The 14,688-nt window shown below is 32.9% G+C and overlaps 1 protein-coding gene across 8 annotated transcripts in view; it reads right to left on the reverse strand.

The window, feature by feature from the left end:
- cic (Putative transcription factor capicua) overlaps positions 1 to 14,688 on the reverse strand; it is a 62,515-nt gene that overhangs the window by 31,389 nt on the left and 16,438 nt on the right. For 5 of the 8 annotated variants that reach the window (XM_088241578.1, XM_088241576.1, XM_088241570.1 and 2 more), the window contains 7 exons: positions 14,306 to 14,501; positions 10,242 to 10,344; positions 7,730 to 7,954; positions 6,884 to 7,026; positions 4,015 to 4,216; positions 1,915 to 2,023; positions 413 to 1,384 (listed from right to left, as the gene is read on the reverse strand). In XM_088241578.1, the coding sequence (XP_088097704.1) occupies positions 413 to 1,384; positions 1,915 to 2,023; positions 4,015 to 4,216; positions 6,884 to 7,026; positions 7,730 to 7,954; positions 10,242 to 10,344; positions 14,306 to 14,501 (1,950 nt within the window). The remainder of the gene's footprint in view (positions 1 to 412; positions 1,385 to 1,914; positions 2,024 to 4,014; positions 4,217 to 6,883; positions 7,027 to 7,729; positions 7,955 to 10,241; positions 10,345 to 14,305; positions 14,502 to 14,688) is intronic. The other 3 variants (XM_088241574.1, XM_088241577.1, XM_088241575.1) reach the window with 3 other exon arrangements.

The following is a 14,688-nucleotide window of genomic DNA, read 5'->3' on the forward strand; positions in this document are numbered from 1 at the left end:
CAACAAAAATTTAAATCGAAACAAATTCAAATAATTAATTTCTATCATATTGTCCTTGATTGAATGAAATCCATTGAACCGTTTTGGAGCTCGACTCTACTTTAAAAAAAAATCCATTATTTGAACAATTATAAGGTTAGCGACAAACATTTGAAGCTGTACAATGAGTTACCTGAAGAAATAAAAGAAATAGAAAAAAATTAAATATTTAAAATTAATTTGAAAAAATACGTAATTAAGAAATTTTGATAAAAAAATTGTAATTTTATTAAAAGTTTATATTAGTTCTTAAAATGTTATGAACTAACTTAATAAAGCATAAATAATAAATATTATTGATGTTTTACTCGGCTATTTTTTAAAAATTGTTTATAAAATTTAAATTTAATACGGTGATAAAAAATTATCTTACCTGCATTGTGTCCATTGGCTCGCTTTTAATAATAACAAATTTTTTATCATGTTGCGAATTCTGGGGAATCATATACAATGTCGGTTGCCCGTATGACGAGTCTACAGTCTGTACGGAAGATAAAGATATTTGCTGCGCCTGAATTGGAGCTGGTTTTAAAATTCTCATTTCATTGGGTGTGCGAATTTCTATTTTATGGTTAATCCTCTGATCTATTTTATTGTTTGTTCTGTGAATATCCACATGATTGCTGATACTATTTGGTTTCACTATGTCCATAGGAATATTAGGACTGTTCATTTTGCTGTCAGGAATTGAGATATGATTTTGGTAGCTATTTTGTCTTTCCATATTATTTAATATATTGTTTCTTAAGTTGTTTTCGAGGATTTTTTCATGGATTCCGGAATTATTAAGACGGGGGTAATCATCAGGTATACCAGTTCGGTAATCTCCGTTGTTTCTTTGAGTGGAGAGATCATTCGGATTATTAGATGTGAGAATGATTTCATTGGTTACATTTGCGTCGTTCCTTTGAAGATGAAAATTGGTTCGTTCTGCCACATTTCTATCGTTGTTAAAAATATGATTTGACGCGTTTTTAAGGTTGGAATTTACACTTAAATTATTGTTGGTTCCATGATGAATGTTGTTGGTGGAACGAAAGTCATTCATGTCTCCATTTCTGGAGTTGTTGTTGAGTTCGTTGGTCTGAAATCTTAGAGTATTGTAGTCCTGTAACGCGTTCCTGAGATCCATCCCAGAAGGAGGATTGTCCCGGTGAGGATGTTCGGCTTTGACAGAATCTTCTTGAGAGCAGCGAACATAGTCGACTTTATTTCTGTTTAGTTCCTTGTGCAGGTCCTGAGATTCTTGTTCCGAGGAGAAGGTGAGGGCTTGCTGCAGCAGGAGGGGCTGGGGCGGAGGTGCGGGCGGAGGAGGTTGGGACATAGATAAAGGGCGTTGCTCCATCTGTAAGTTTGTTTAAATAAGCAATCAGTTCTTCAAATAAGAGCAGATTATGTTTGTATCTGATTCAATTGAGGATAATTGCAGTTCCATACATTTTGTGAAATAATATGTCCTCTGTAGGCGAGGGAGGATACTTTTCATTTTTACTTTACTAGCAAAATAAAATATTGAAATGATGTTGAAAAAGTAATTATTATAAATATACATTCCTTACATGATGAAAATAATTTTACATTAGTGTGCATTTATTAAAGAAAATAAATAAATTTGATTTATTTATGTAGATAATATTAGTGCCCTATCAGCACTAAATATTATGCACAGTTAAAATAAATATACTTACTGTATTCTTTTTCATTAAAAAAATATATGAATACCATCTTTATATTGAATTTACCTACATCATTTATCAATTTTCTTTTATTGAATTTCTGTTACTGTATTTTTTTTGCCATTCGGGTTTTAATTTTTTTTTTATACATAAATTTAAAAAAGTCTTAATCATGGGAGCTTACGGTAAAGATAGGTACCTGGTAATGATGCGTAGTGTGAGGAGATATTCTGATGACACTAGTGGCCACACCTCCTGATGTTGCCGGGGGAGATCCAACTACCTGCCCAGGGCGCACTAACTCCGGCCTACCGATATTCATATTCGCATTAGTAACACCAAAAATCGACAATTTAGATTTAAAAAAAAAACAGGTTTGTCAGTTTTTATTTTTACCATACTAAATTACAAATAAAATAACATTATAAATATTAAAAACTATTTAGTATTTTTCCACCCATCCATCGGTTGGAAATATAGACAAAACTAAAATATACAGAGAAAGTGATAAGGCACCGATAGAAGTGGGCAAAGCAATGGGTGGAAGGGGTTAAGTGCAGGGTTGGGTTTTTAGCTTATTGGGAGTACTGGGAGATGGTTTAGTCATGTAGAACGAATGGACGATGAAAGAATGGTAAAACAAGTATCTATGGTGAAAATGAACGGTAATGTGATACGAGGATGACCAAGGAAGACGTGGCATGATCAGATAAACCAAAATCTTAAGTCTGGTCATGTCAAAAGCAGACAGAACCCAAGGGTATGTATGACAAGATGTATGAATGTGGAAGAAACTAGGAATGTATACCAGGATAGACGAGTGTGGCGGTCCACTCTCTCTGCCTACAGAGGTAGAGACGGAGAAATGACGTGATGGAAGTAGAAGTAGTAGTAGTAGTAGTAGTAGTAGGGAGTATTGAAAGTAGGGATGAGTTATAAACAAAACATTTAAAGAGTTTAAATTCATTTGGATTTCTATATTTTCCAAATTATTTATAACTATGCCTTGTGTAAAAGTTAAATTTTATGTGAGTGATAAGAAGGGTATAATTTATATTTTCACCTGATGATGGATATTACTGTGTATCTATCCATATGTATGTGAAAAAATACAAAGTGATTTTTATTACTGTGATATTTAAAATGTCATTCCACAAAGGTAACGCTGAATCAATAGACAGTATAAATAACATTGTCACCAATAGGGTATTTTCACAAATTGAGAATAACATTGAAAACAAATTGAATATTTAGAGTGGATTTTTATGATTCTAATGAAATTGACACTCGTATTCCCGAATTGAGTCAATATTTGGATTCTCTATGACACCTATGGATGAAGCTACACAGGAAAATAGTTACTCTAGTTGACGGTTGGCCAACTTGATCAGACCCCAGATATTCTTTTCACTGTCGAGTGAAGTGAAGTGAATGTTTTCACTTTTCACTGTCATGCGATCTACCAATTATTTAATCAGTTTCATCATAAACTTTGCCATACATTTAGTTAAAAAATATTTTTTTATTACGCATGCAATACAATCAGGTAAATTAGATTTCACTAGGTTAGCAAAGTCAGATTAGTATCTCTCATACGAATCCAACATATGAGCGTATATCAAGCGAGAACGGTGAACCATTCACATAAATATGCTGGACCAAAGCACGAGTGCAATCTTCGGAACATTATTTAAAATTTGGATATTCTTCTTTGGACATCAATGTCCAGTTATCTAAACCAGAGCCTGACGTTGCTTTCAGAAATATATTGTTGCGCAGTGCAAGAATTTCATTTTCCAGTGAAATATGGTTCATTGAAGCATCTCTGAATTTTTTATTTTTTTTACGTATTTCAAAACAATAATAACGTATCTCTAACTCTATGAGGCCAGGAGCCCTGTGTTGAGTTGGGATACAACATAATGGAAAATGGAAGCGTGCATATATTCAAAGAATACCAAAAATAAAAATTAATACATAAACATCAATCTATAAAATCGAGGTCTTGTATTCTCGTTTTCTGCACCCAAAAGCTAAACCACTTTTGACTTATTTTTTAAAAAGAGTTGTTTTGTTTTTTTAATAAATGGTTATCATATCTGTCTACCGTCCAAAAATGGCAGATAAAATGAAGGGTTTTTAGATGGCTATAAAAGACAATGTATCAACATAAAAAAAAAAATACAAATGATAGGGACACGCCACTGATATCTATAGTATGTAAAGAAATCATCACTCTTGTATCATAAGTTTGAAGAAAAGTCAGACCGCGAATTCTCTAATATTCAATTAGTCTCACCGTATTAGTTGCTGGTGGGTATATCGGGTTTTGTGGTTCTGGGTGGGAGGGGGCTGGGGCGGGGGGCTGCTGATGGGCACGAAGAGGTGTGCACCTCCACTGGCGCTCCCGCCGCCTCCCGCGCCACTGCCCCCGCCCCCACCGCCTACGGGCCCCGGTGGAGAAAAGCCCGGCGTGCCAGATCGAGAACTGCCCAGGGATACTACAACAAAATGTACATTTTATTATCTTTAAGATATATTTGCGTTCTTATGTTTTACCAAAATATTTCAATTTTGGGGGCATTTTCAACGAGTTGTAAATAACTCACTAATAGAAAATGGGAGCCAAGTTTTGGTAGAGCGGAGTGCGAACATCTGATCCGTGAGTCCGCAACACTAGTCGCGGGACCACAACCCGATCGCAGTGTACAACCACCTAAAATAAACAATATTTCGTGTACACCTTGCCAGAAATCGAACCTAGAACATCAAGCGTGGTAGGCGAATGTGCCAACCACTACACTGCGAGGTGGACTTATTTCAATTTAATATCTTTTTTCAAGATCTGTGAGTCTACGACACTAGCCGGAGGACCGCAACCCGATTCAAATTTACAACGGGTTCAACAATTGAGTTCATTGTAAGTGAAGTTACCTCTTAAAAAGCTGTGCTAAAAAATTCCTCTTGAAACGGTGCAGTAACGTCGTGTTACATTAACCAAAAGACGTCATATTTTAAAATACATGTATTTAAAAACAAAAGTTGAACACATACATAATATACTGTTAAATAATCCATTTTTCGTAATTTGTAAAAATACACCATATAATTAACATATAAAACACGACTTCATTATTTTTTTTTAAACAAGAGAGTGTAGTAAAATAGCGACACTAACTACTCCCTAGATGTAACTACTGTGCCAGTCACATGACGCGAGAGTTTTTTTATTTTTTATATATGTTTTGATTTTTATTTAGTTCAGTAGCCTTTTTTTAAAAAAATAAAATGGCGTTGCATAATAAATTGTATGCTTTTGCCAATGTCATGTGTCACGTACAAAGCTAAGGTTCTAAGGTATCTTGGAATTGGGATGTTTGATCACTGATTTTGGTTTATTATCTTCATGAGTCCAATCACCATTGTTGCAAAGTCTAAGAACAATGGTTCGTGACAACTACTTTTAAATACAATATGAATATCTGTTAGGGATATTCCATCTTTCCTCCATTCTGGTTCAAGATTATGGCATGGCGCAAGGGTGGGCGGGGCCACAGGCATCAGCGACCGCCAGCAAGGAGCTGAAGGTAGCTCTCTCTTTGATTTAGAACTCCTTAGCGTTAGGAGGTTAAGGTTTCAACCTGATTGATGAAAATCAAGGCAACTGTCTACATTCTTCGAAGAAACATATTAAAGAATGTCCAATTAATCAGTAACCTAAACAGTGATGTATATATAGTGACTTGAGCGAACCTGCTCAGCTCTCATTTGGTGTTCCACAAGGGAGCACTTTGGGACCACTGCTGTTCTTGATATATATTAACGAACTTTGTAACAAGCCATCACTTGGACAAATCATTTCATTTCCAGATGATACAGCTATAATTTATAGCGCATCAACTTGGTCAGAAACTCATAAAAAAGCAAGTAATGACTTAAGTTATATTAAAAAATGGCTAGACGAAAACTTGTTGACTTTAAATTCGGATAAAACAAAGTTCATACGTTTTAGTGCAACTTCCGCCGGGCAACCTAATGAAATTCACGAACTTCAACTACATAATTATTCAGTGATGGTAAATTGCAACTGCAAAAAACTAAGTAGTGTTCAAAGTATAAAATATCTTGGAATAATTATAGACCAGTATTTGAGATGGAATGAACAAATTGAAACTATAACTGCAAAAATTAGGCGCTTAATACATTTTTTCATCCCACTTAGAAATATACTTAAAGTCCCGGACTTGAAACACCTATACCATGCACTGGCAAATTCTGTGTTGACTTACGGTCTAATTGGTTGGGGAGCTTGCACAAAAACCGCCCTTGAACCTGTAGCAATTGCACAGAAATCTTTAATCCGAGTCATCTTAAAAAAAACATTTCGCTATCCAAGTGACTTGCTCTTCAAAGAATTCAGAGTACTGAATATTATTCAACAGTATATATTGAGAACGGTAGTGGTTACACACATAAAGAGAGACATTTACCCAAGCGTCAACCACAACCATAACACAAGATACTCTAATAGGGATCTGATACTAAGTGAAGGGGTCAACACTGTTCTGGCATCGAGACAACACTATAACGTAGGCAAAAAGGTCCATAACCTTTTGCCAGAATCGTGGAAAGACGGGAGTGTTGTCAAGTTACGGAAGGTGTTGACCTCGCTCTTTCATGACATTGGTCGTAGGGAGTCAGAAAAGTTGATGCATGCCACGGATTGGAGAACCTTACTGGATGTCAAAAATAAAATATAAAAAATAAAGAATAATTTAAAAAATATATATTTATAGATGACAACCATGAAGTTTCGCATAAATAAATTGTCTATGTTTTTATGAATGTATGTATGTGTATGCGCATGCGTGTATGTACGTGTGTGTGTATGTACATATGTATATATGTGTATATTTATATATACATGTGTGTATATATGTGTATGTCTGTATGTATATGAATCAAAATGTGTATCCGAATAAGTTTATATTTTGTTTGTCTGTGCTCTATATTAATTTGTTAAGTATTATAATATATTAAAATGTAATTGCCTAGCTTGGAACGGGGTATGTACCCTTGTTAGCTGGGCAAAGTGAATATGGAATTGTATTTTGATAATAAGTGTGAATAAATAAATAAATAAATAAATAAATAAATATAAAACTCACCGAGCATATTAGCAGCTTCAGTTTCGTCAGGATCAAATCTTCCAGCTACTCTGCTATAGTGAGGGGATGTGGTTTCCGAGTCCCTGGAAGTATCTTCTCCATCCATGGGGCCGCCAGAAGAAGACAATGACTTGCTACTGCTTCTAGATACAAAATTGAGGCTTTAATCCAGTACATATTTGTATACAAAGATATCGATTATTATGCCACTTTCTGACATTATAAGACATTGCATTGCAAAACTAATTTCAGCGTATCTCGATCGGTTTTTTCTTTTTCCAGTAGATACTTTTAATATTCATTTTGAAAATCAATTTATAAAAAAAGATCTCATTTAAATATACAGCTAAAAAAATTCAATACAAAATATCACAAAATCTAAATTTATGTGTTAAGGGTTTTTTTACTTAAAAAATACTGTCAAGGTCAAAATATTTATTTTTTTAAAAGAAATATTTGCTTTCTTATATTACTCAAATATTTCAATTTTGGAGGCCATTTTCAACGAGTTGTAAATAACTCACTATAAGAAAATGGAAACCAAGTTGTAGTAAGCGTGAGTCCGCGACACTAGCCACGGGACCACAACCCGGTTCAATATTTTTTTATAATTTTTAGAAGCCAAGATGATCAGTCTAACTGATAAAATGCCAGTCTATCATATTCATCACTTACCTATCTGCACCCGGTAGTGCACAGGGCACCAAAATGCGGTAGTAAAAATGCGGCATATGTTAACATTTATCTGATGTACAAGTAGGTACAGCACCCGCAAATTAGGATAATTTCAAGATATGGGCACCACAGTATTGACTGTAAGATAGTGGAACTATAGATATTTAATACCTGTGGTGTGGCGTGTGTGAGTTTCCGGCCAAGGGCGTGTTGGTGTTACGAGGCGCCCTCAGAGAAAGGTGACGGGAACAGTAACCCTTTCGTTGGCTCTCCTTACAGCATCCCTCTCGCGAGCAGAGCCGCCTCCACTGCTTGCCGTTAAACTTCTTGCGTACTCCCGACTGAGTGGACACCACGTCTCCCTTCTTATACTTGTGGGGCGTGGCAGCCTGAGATCTGCAATGGAATGGTATGAGATTTACAATACTCGGTTATTACGAGGAAGATGGGACCTACTAAATTTGCTCATAGCATTACTCGTTATACCAGAAAAGTTTATTTTTTAATACAATCGCTATTGCATATATTGTAACTAATAAATATCATATACATATAATTCTCAAAGATAATAAAAAAACTTTTAAGGGAAATTATAATAATATTTGGCTGATTTATATAGTGCCATTTTTGTGAAAAATCTCCTCAAGGGCGCTTTACAATTGTATACTTAAACTTACATTCTAACTAAACTAAAGTGACATTATATTTTCTGATTTAAAATTGAGGGTATGATAATCTAAAGAAGTGAGATTTTAGTTGGGATCTGAACTGACTGGGACTGTCGATGATTCGTAAGTTTGAAGTCAATTGGTTCCAGGCAGAGGGGCCGGCAACGACAAAAGCACGATCTCCAAATGTAGTGTTTGGGGAGCGCCAGATTTCGACAAATTTTCCTCTTCCTGAATCAAATGCTGACCAAAGAGTAGATTTTCTTTGACCTGTATTTTCCCTAATACAAAGGTCCGATAGGTATCTTCGAGCCATTTCATGAAGGGATTTGAATACTGTCCAGCAAAGCTTGTATTTTATTCTCTATGTAGTTTTTAACCAGTGCAAATCTCGAAGATGTTGTGAGATGTGAGAATATTTTTTTACTACCGTAATAAGCTTTGCTGCTGCATTGAAAACAGATTGAAGTTTATTAGTTTGATATTTTGGGAGATTTGCGTATATTCCATTACAGTAATCTAGACATGAAACGACATTATATATGATTTAATTTTTCTTTTCAAAATTCTCAATAATATATTTGATTCGCCGTATCTTTTACAAAATATTGGTTTCCGTTGTCCTCTTCGCTATACTAGATTAAATTCCCTTTTTTATGTATTAACTTGTAAAAATAATTATACCTCGAATTCATTCATTAGACGTACCTGTAGAAATTATAACGGACTCAGTAATGATGTAGACATTTTCAACTGCACGTTGCATTTGTACAGAAAATTTCTTCATGGGGTTGATTATTTGGGATAGTTGCTGAATGTGCATCTTGAGTGGTTTATGCTATGTATATGTGCCGCATGTAATGTATATGTTTGTGTATGTTTTATATGTGCGTTCATGTGTGTGCGTGGATGGCTCGGAGTGTACATTCGGTATTTTTATTTATTACCTCCATGGAAAACGCAAATGTCAACAATTATTCTTTCCTCACTTAAAATTCTAATTTATTTTTTATTTTTTTGTCACATTTAATGTTTATATCTTTTTTATTTATGAAAACTTAATTGGTCTTTTTATGTTAAAAAATTGCTGTTTTTAATACTTATTTTGTATGACTGTATGTTTTCTGAATAAAATAAAATAATAAAATAAGCATTTACAATGGCTTTAGTTGCGTCTATAGGAATATTTCTCTACACATATTTGATCTGAAGATAAATGTCTGAATCTAAATGAACACCCAGTAGTTCAACATTTATACTAGTGTTCCCCTTTTTAATAGATGTGTTTATAATTCAAGGGTTAGTTTTTAACTGATCTGCTCTAGAAGTGGCACCCCCCACTCGTAATGTTTATTACGCATTGACCAGTGTAAGCATACAAACATTTAAAAAATTTGAAAAACAAGAATCCCCAAACCCAAATTGCAATGAAAAACCGGTACTTACAAAGTTCACAAAGCCTGAATGTTTTACATTGACGATGGAAAGGAAAAAGTCCCTAAGCGACATTTAGCACCATTATAGAAGAATCAATTAAAGTTTTTTTTTTTATAAATAGAAAAATCTCATAGAATACCGCGAGAACAAGAGAAAAAGAACACTCCCACACTACCAGAAATCAAACTTGGTTATGAGGTCATCCGCAAACTCCGAATTCGGGCAAAGAAATTTTAGGGTTTTTGGGACCAAATGTATTAAATTTATTTCCCAAACATTGTAAAACCGTGATCCCTGGATTCAATTGAAAAAAATTGTAAAAAAATAGTGGGTTTGGGTAGAGAGAAGACGTAAAACATATTGATAAATAATAGAATGATAAACTTGTATTATAAATACACTAGCAACTAGTCATGTTTTCTTATTATTTTGCACTGCATATAAAAATGTCTGCCTTTAAACAGGTTGTACCTAGTTAGGCAAACTACACACAATCCAGAGAAATCTATTATCACAAAAGTATAGTCGATTTAATAAATAAAAAAACATAATTTTCTATAAATTATAAACAAAATAACCTTGGGGTGGGGGGTTGAGATCGGGGTGTAATACTTCTTTGTTCAAGTAGACTAGAGGTGCTTCCGCGGCTCTGCAGACTACTTCTTTTACTGCTACCGCCTTCTAGAAAAAAGTACATCCATTAATTTTATCATATTATCCTTATTGCTTTGATCAAAATAAGGCATTTTTATTACAAATTCATTCATTAATATCTGTTTCGATGATAAATACACCAGAACCTCTTTTACGCGGTTTCAAAATAACACAATATAAAAATGAATTAAAATCATTTTTTTAACATACTGTTCATTTTTGGAATCCCCTACATTGCTCATTTACTTACTAGGAGCAAAGAGGTGTGTGCAAGGGAAGGATGGAAGTGAATAATCTTTGTTACGATTTATTAGTATATAGTATTTTGTTGCCATGTTTTATATTTTAATAAAATTAAGGTACAATAAATATCTTTTTTTTTTGTTAAATCCCAAAATGATTTTTATACTAGAAAATCTATCTACCATTGTTTATTTTCAGTATACTTTTTTTGACATGGTACAGCAGTGTCAGACGCAAGACAGAAAAAATGGTGCACATTTAAAATCATACACCCGCCATATAATATAGTTTCTGTGTTTAAGTGGTACAAAATTTGATAAAATATTGTTTTGAATGAGATAACAAATTAAAATATCAAATTATTAACACTATGCACCATAAGGTGTGGATAAATTTTATATTTTCTTTCAAAATATAATCAGCATGTTGTGGTGTAGATATTGAAAAATATGTTTACTAGAAAATAATCTTCTATGTTTAAAATCACCGGTGGTTTAAGTTTAACCTAGTCAGTGGCTTAAAACTAAGCTGTACAAATATTTACCTATTTGTGGTTGAAAACCACAGAGTTAGTGCTCAGTCCATAGAAGTAAAAGAGTGTATAGATCTTTAAAAAAATATTTATTAATTATTAAGAGAAAGGGATATTTTTTTTGAGAAGTAAATATCATCGTTGCGACGATGTTCTGTTAGGTGATTTTTCTTTCTTAAAAGTATTTTTGACTTCTTATTAAGATGACACAATTTTGTTTCAACAAAATATACTTAAATATTTTTAAAAAATAAAGTTACATATTTTTCCTTTTTGTTACTAATAAAAACAACATCATCATCATCATCATCATCATCATTCCCTTTCCGCACTAAACGGCACTGAATTGTAGCATATCTTGATATTTTTTGTTACATGAAGGTTAGATGATCAGTCTTACGCTTCAGGTACCAGTCCAGGGACTATGAAATATTTCGGTGTAAAAACACCCTTTCAAATAAATATTTAATATCAACCATATCGGGAATCGAACCCGAGACCTCTCGCATGGATGGTAAACGCGCTGACCATTACACTACGAGGCCGACAAATAAAAAAGTCCATCATTAAAAGGTACATTATTTTATTGATCTCCTTAACAATTTTTACAATACTACTTAACAGATATTACCAGCATGATGACGATATGGAATTGTTCACATTTAGTATTGCGTATCATTGGCTGGTTTAAGTGAACTGTTTATGTTTAAACATGCACATTTATTTCATGTTTTTCCATCTGTTACACAAACCTATATGAAATTTTCCAATACATTTTTTTTTATTTTAACAATATTTAATGTGTATGGACCGTAATACGTATAAGTATATGAAACAGTTTGTAAATGTGTGTAGTTATTTAAGAAATATTTTCAATGTAGTCTTTCACCCTGTCAACATTTGATCAAATAAACAATATTTACAAAGCTAAAATAATAATCACATGCTTGGCTTTGATGCAGAAATATTTATAAAGGATACTATGTATTATTAAATAAGTAAGACTTATTGCACATAGTATAAACACATGTATTATTTTTTTTACTCACAACTCACTCAACTCAACATTTTCAATTTTATAAAGGCTCAAATGTATTCCATGAGTTGACAAATAGTCTCATGGAAGCTAAAAACATCTTCTCTTCCAGAAAATGTCAGTAGAAAAACTAAAAAACTGATAAGTTAATATGAATAAGATTTTTTATGAAAAGTGTCATATTGTATTAATAAAAATACATTTTATACAACTAAGTAAAAAAAAAATACAATACAATACAGTAAATTAGAAATAAAAAACTAAAAGTAAATGTACACTATTTTGCAGGGCAACTCTGAGTTTTATTGTTTTTTAATAGTATGTATGATTCTACCTTCTATTATGTGTTATATCCTAACTCCAAACAAGGATTTCGGTATCATGGAGTGATAAATGAAATTAATGGTTTTCACCAGAAAACATTTTTTTGATTATTTGATTTACTTAATTGAAATAGTACACATGAATAAAAATTAAGATACATAAAAAAGAAATATACATAATAAATACAAAAACCTCGCCAAGCCACATTTTGTGGCTTGTTGGTGAAGTTTACCCATATAAAAATTAATCCTCCTTAAAAATAAATATCTTTACATAAACAATTACAGTCAACATAAGGAGCAGTAGTTAGACTGTATCTGCTTAATAAAAAAAAAGGAAAAACAAATATATCGTAAAAAAATATATTTACATGTAAATCAAATTTGAACACATTATTTATAGAACATTAATATAAAAACTTTTGATTAAGAAGCCAATTTCTAATTTTATTATTATTACATATATTATTAAATCTAAGGTCAGTAGGAATAAAATAAAAAATGTAAGGTACAATATAATTCAATGTTCTGCTATATTTATTACTAATTTTAGGGATCACTAAACCATCAGAGTGTTGTGATTACGATTTTGATAAATTTTATAAACATTAGAATTATACTGCTCTAAAATGATGCAGAATCACAAAATCCCTTGAACTGGCAGAATTTTAAGTGATTTGTAAAGGAGTCTTTTGTTATCTCTCTGATTGAATAATTCTAGTGGTAAAATTATCTTAATAATGGCATACTGAAAATCCTGCATCATTTTTATATTGGTTCTGGTTGAATGGCCCCATGATTTTATGCCATACCTTATTCTAGACTAAACCAGGGAAAAATAGACAATCCTTAGTGAACATTTTGGCAATATAAAAGGTAATTTATGAAAAGTGGTAACGAGAAATCGTAGTCTGTTACAAGTTTTAAAAATTTGGCAATCCCATTTGAAATTATTATCAATATAAACACTTAAATACCTATATTCCTTTTCTTAAGTCATAAGCTCGCAATTACATGGATAGGGAATTTTGGCGTGCAAACAATTGGTGCAGTGGGCTATTATATTTGGAAGGATACATTTAAAAAAAATAAATAAACTATTAGTGGGTGTTTATACATGCTTACTTTGAAACTAAACCTCAGAGGATTTCATCAGTTGATAAAGCTCGAAAAAAACATATAACTGCATTTTTAACATGTTTTCTAAAATTTTGTCATTTAGAGGGTTTTATCAGTATGCCGGCTTATATGTACTTTTGTAATAAATGAATAAAATAAAATAAAAATAATTATTTCCCTTATCTGCTCTGATACTTCTCATCTCTTTGAATATGGTCAAGGTACTCGCAGTAGGGTCCCTCCCCATGGTTTTTTGGTTCGTTCTTTCTCAAACAGTATGCAAAAGATGTTGGTAGCACAAAGTGATCAATCCAATTGGTACACCTTGTTGATCAAGTGTCGATCTTCACCAATTTTGTCTAGAACTTCACGATTTGTAATGTGATCTCTTAAATACATAATTCATAAAAACACTTTGTTCCTAGACCGCTTGAGTTTATTTTAAAACACTACTGGTTTCGGAAAGCACAGATCCTTCCATCTACAGGTGTTACTTTATTAGCTCCTCACACCTCTGTCATTACATAGATTTTTCATAAACTAAGATTGCTTTAAAATAAACTCAAGTGGTCTAAGAACAAAATGTTTTATTAATTACATATTTAATCATGTTATTACACAAAGTGAATGCCGATTCAATCGATAACATGTGATCTCTTAAGGTAATTTCTCGCACTGCAGGACCACATCTCGCAGCCATATAAGGTACAGAAAATATGGAAACAGTATAATTACCCGCTTCCGTTGGAAACATAATGTCTTCCCTTCTGAGATCATCGTCGCTCTCTCCAAAGTCATCAAAATGGCGTCTGCCAAGGTCATCCACAGAGCCGTTGGAAAGTGGAGCCATGGTCAGCACGGAGGTGGCCATCGCTCCAACTGACCCCACCATACCACCAACGGGAGAACTGGTGTAAAAGTTCTCCGAAGGCTACAAGTTAATAAAAATAAAAACATTTTAAACACGTTTCGTTTTAGGGTTATGTTCGGTGATATTTTTTTAACTTGCTAATCTAACTTGATTCACCAAAAGTCAATAGATTCTAACAGAAAATCTACTGTTTTTTATTAAAATTACCAAGGATTTTTTGCAAATTCTATATAAAATACCAGTATGC

This window comes from Micrasema longulum, unplaced genomic scaffold (assembly GCF_059751315.1).
Source record: "Micrasema longulum isolate JH-2025_06_02 unplaced genomic scaffold, ASM5975131v1 h1tg002966l, whole genome shotgun sequence".
NCBI lineage: Eukaryota > Metazoa > Arthropoda > Insecta > Trichoptera > Brachycentridae > Micrasema > Micrasema longulum.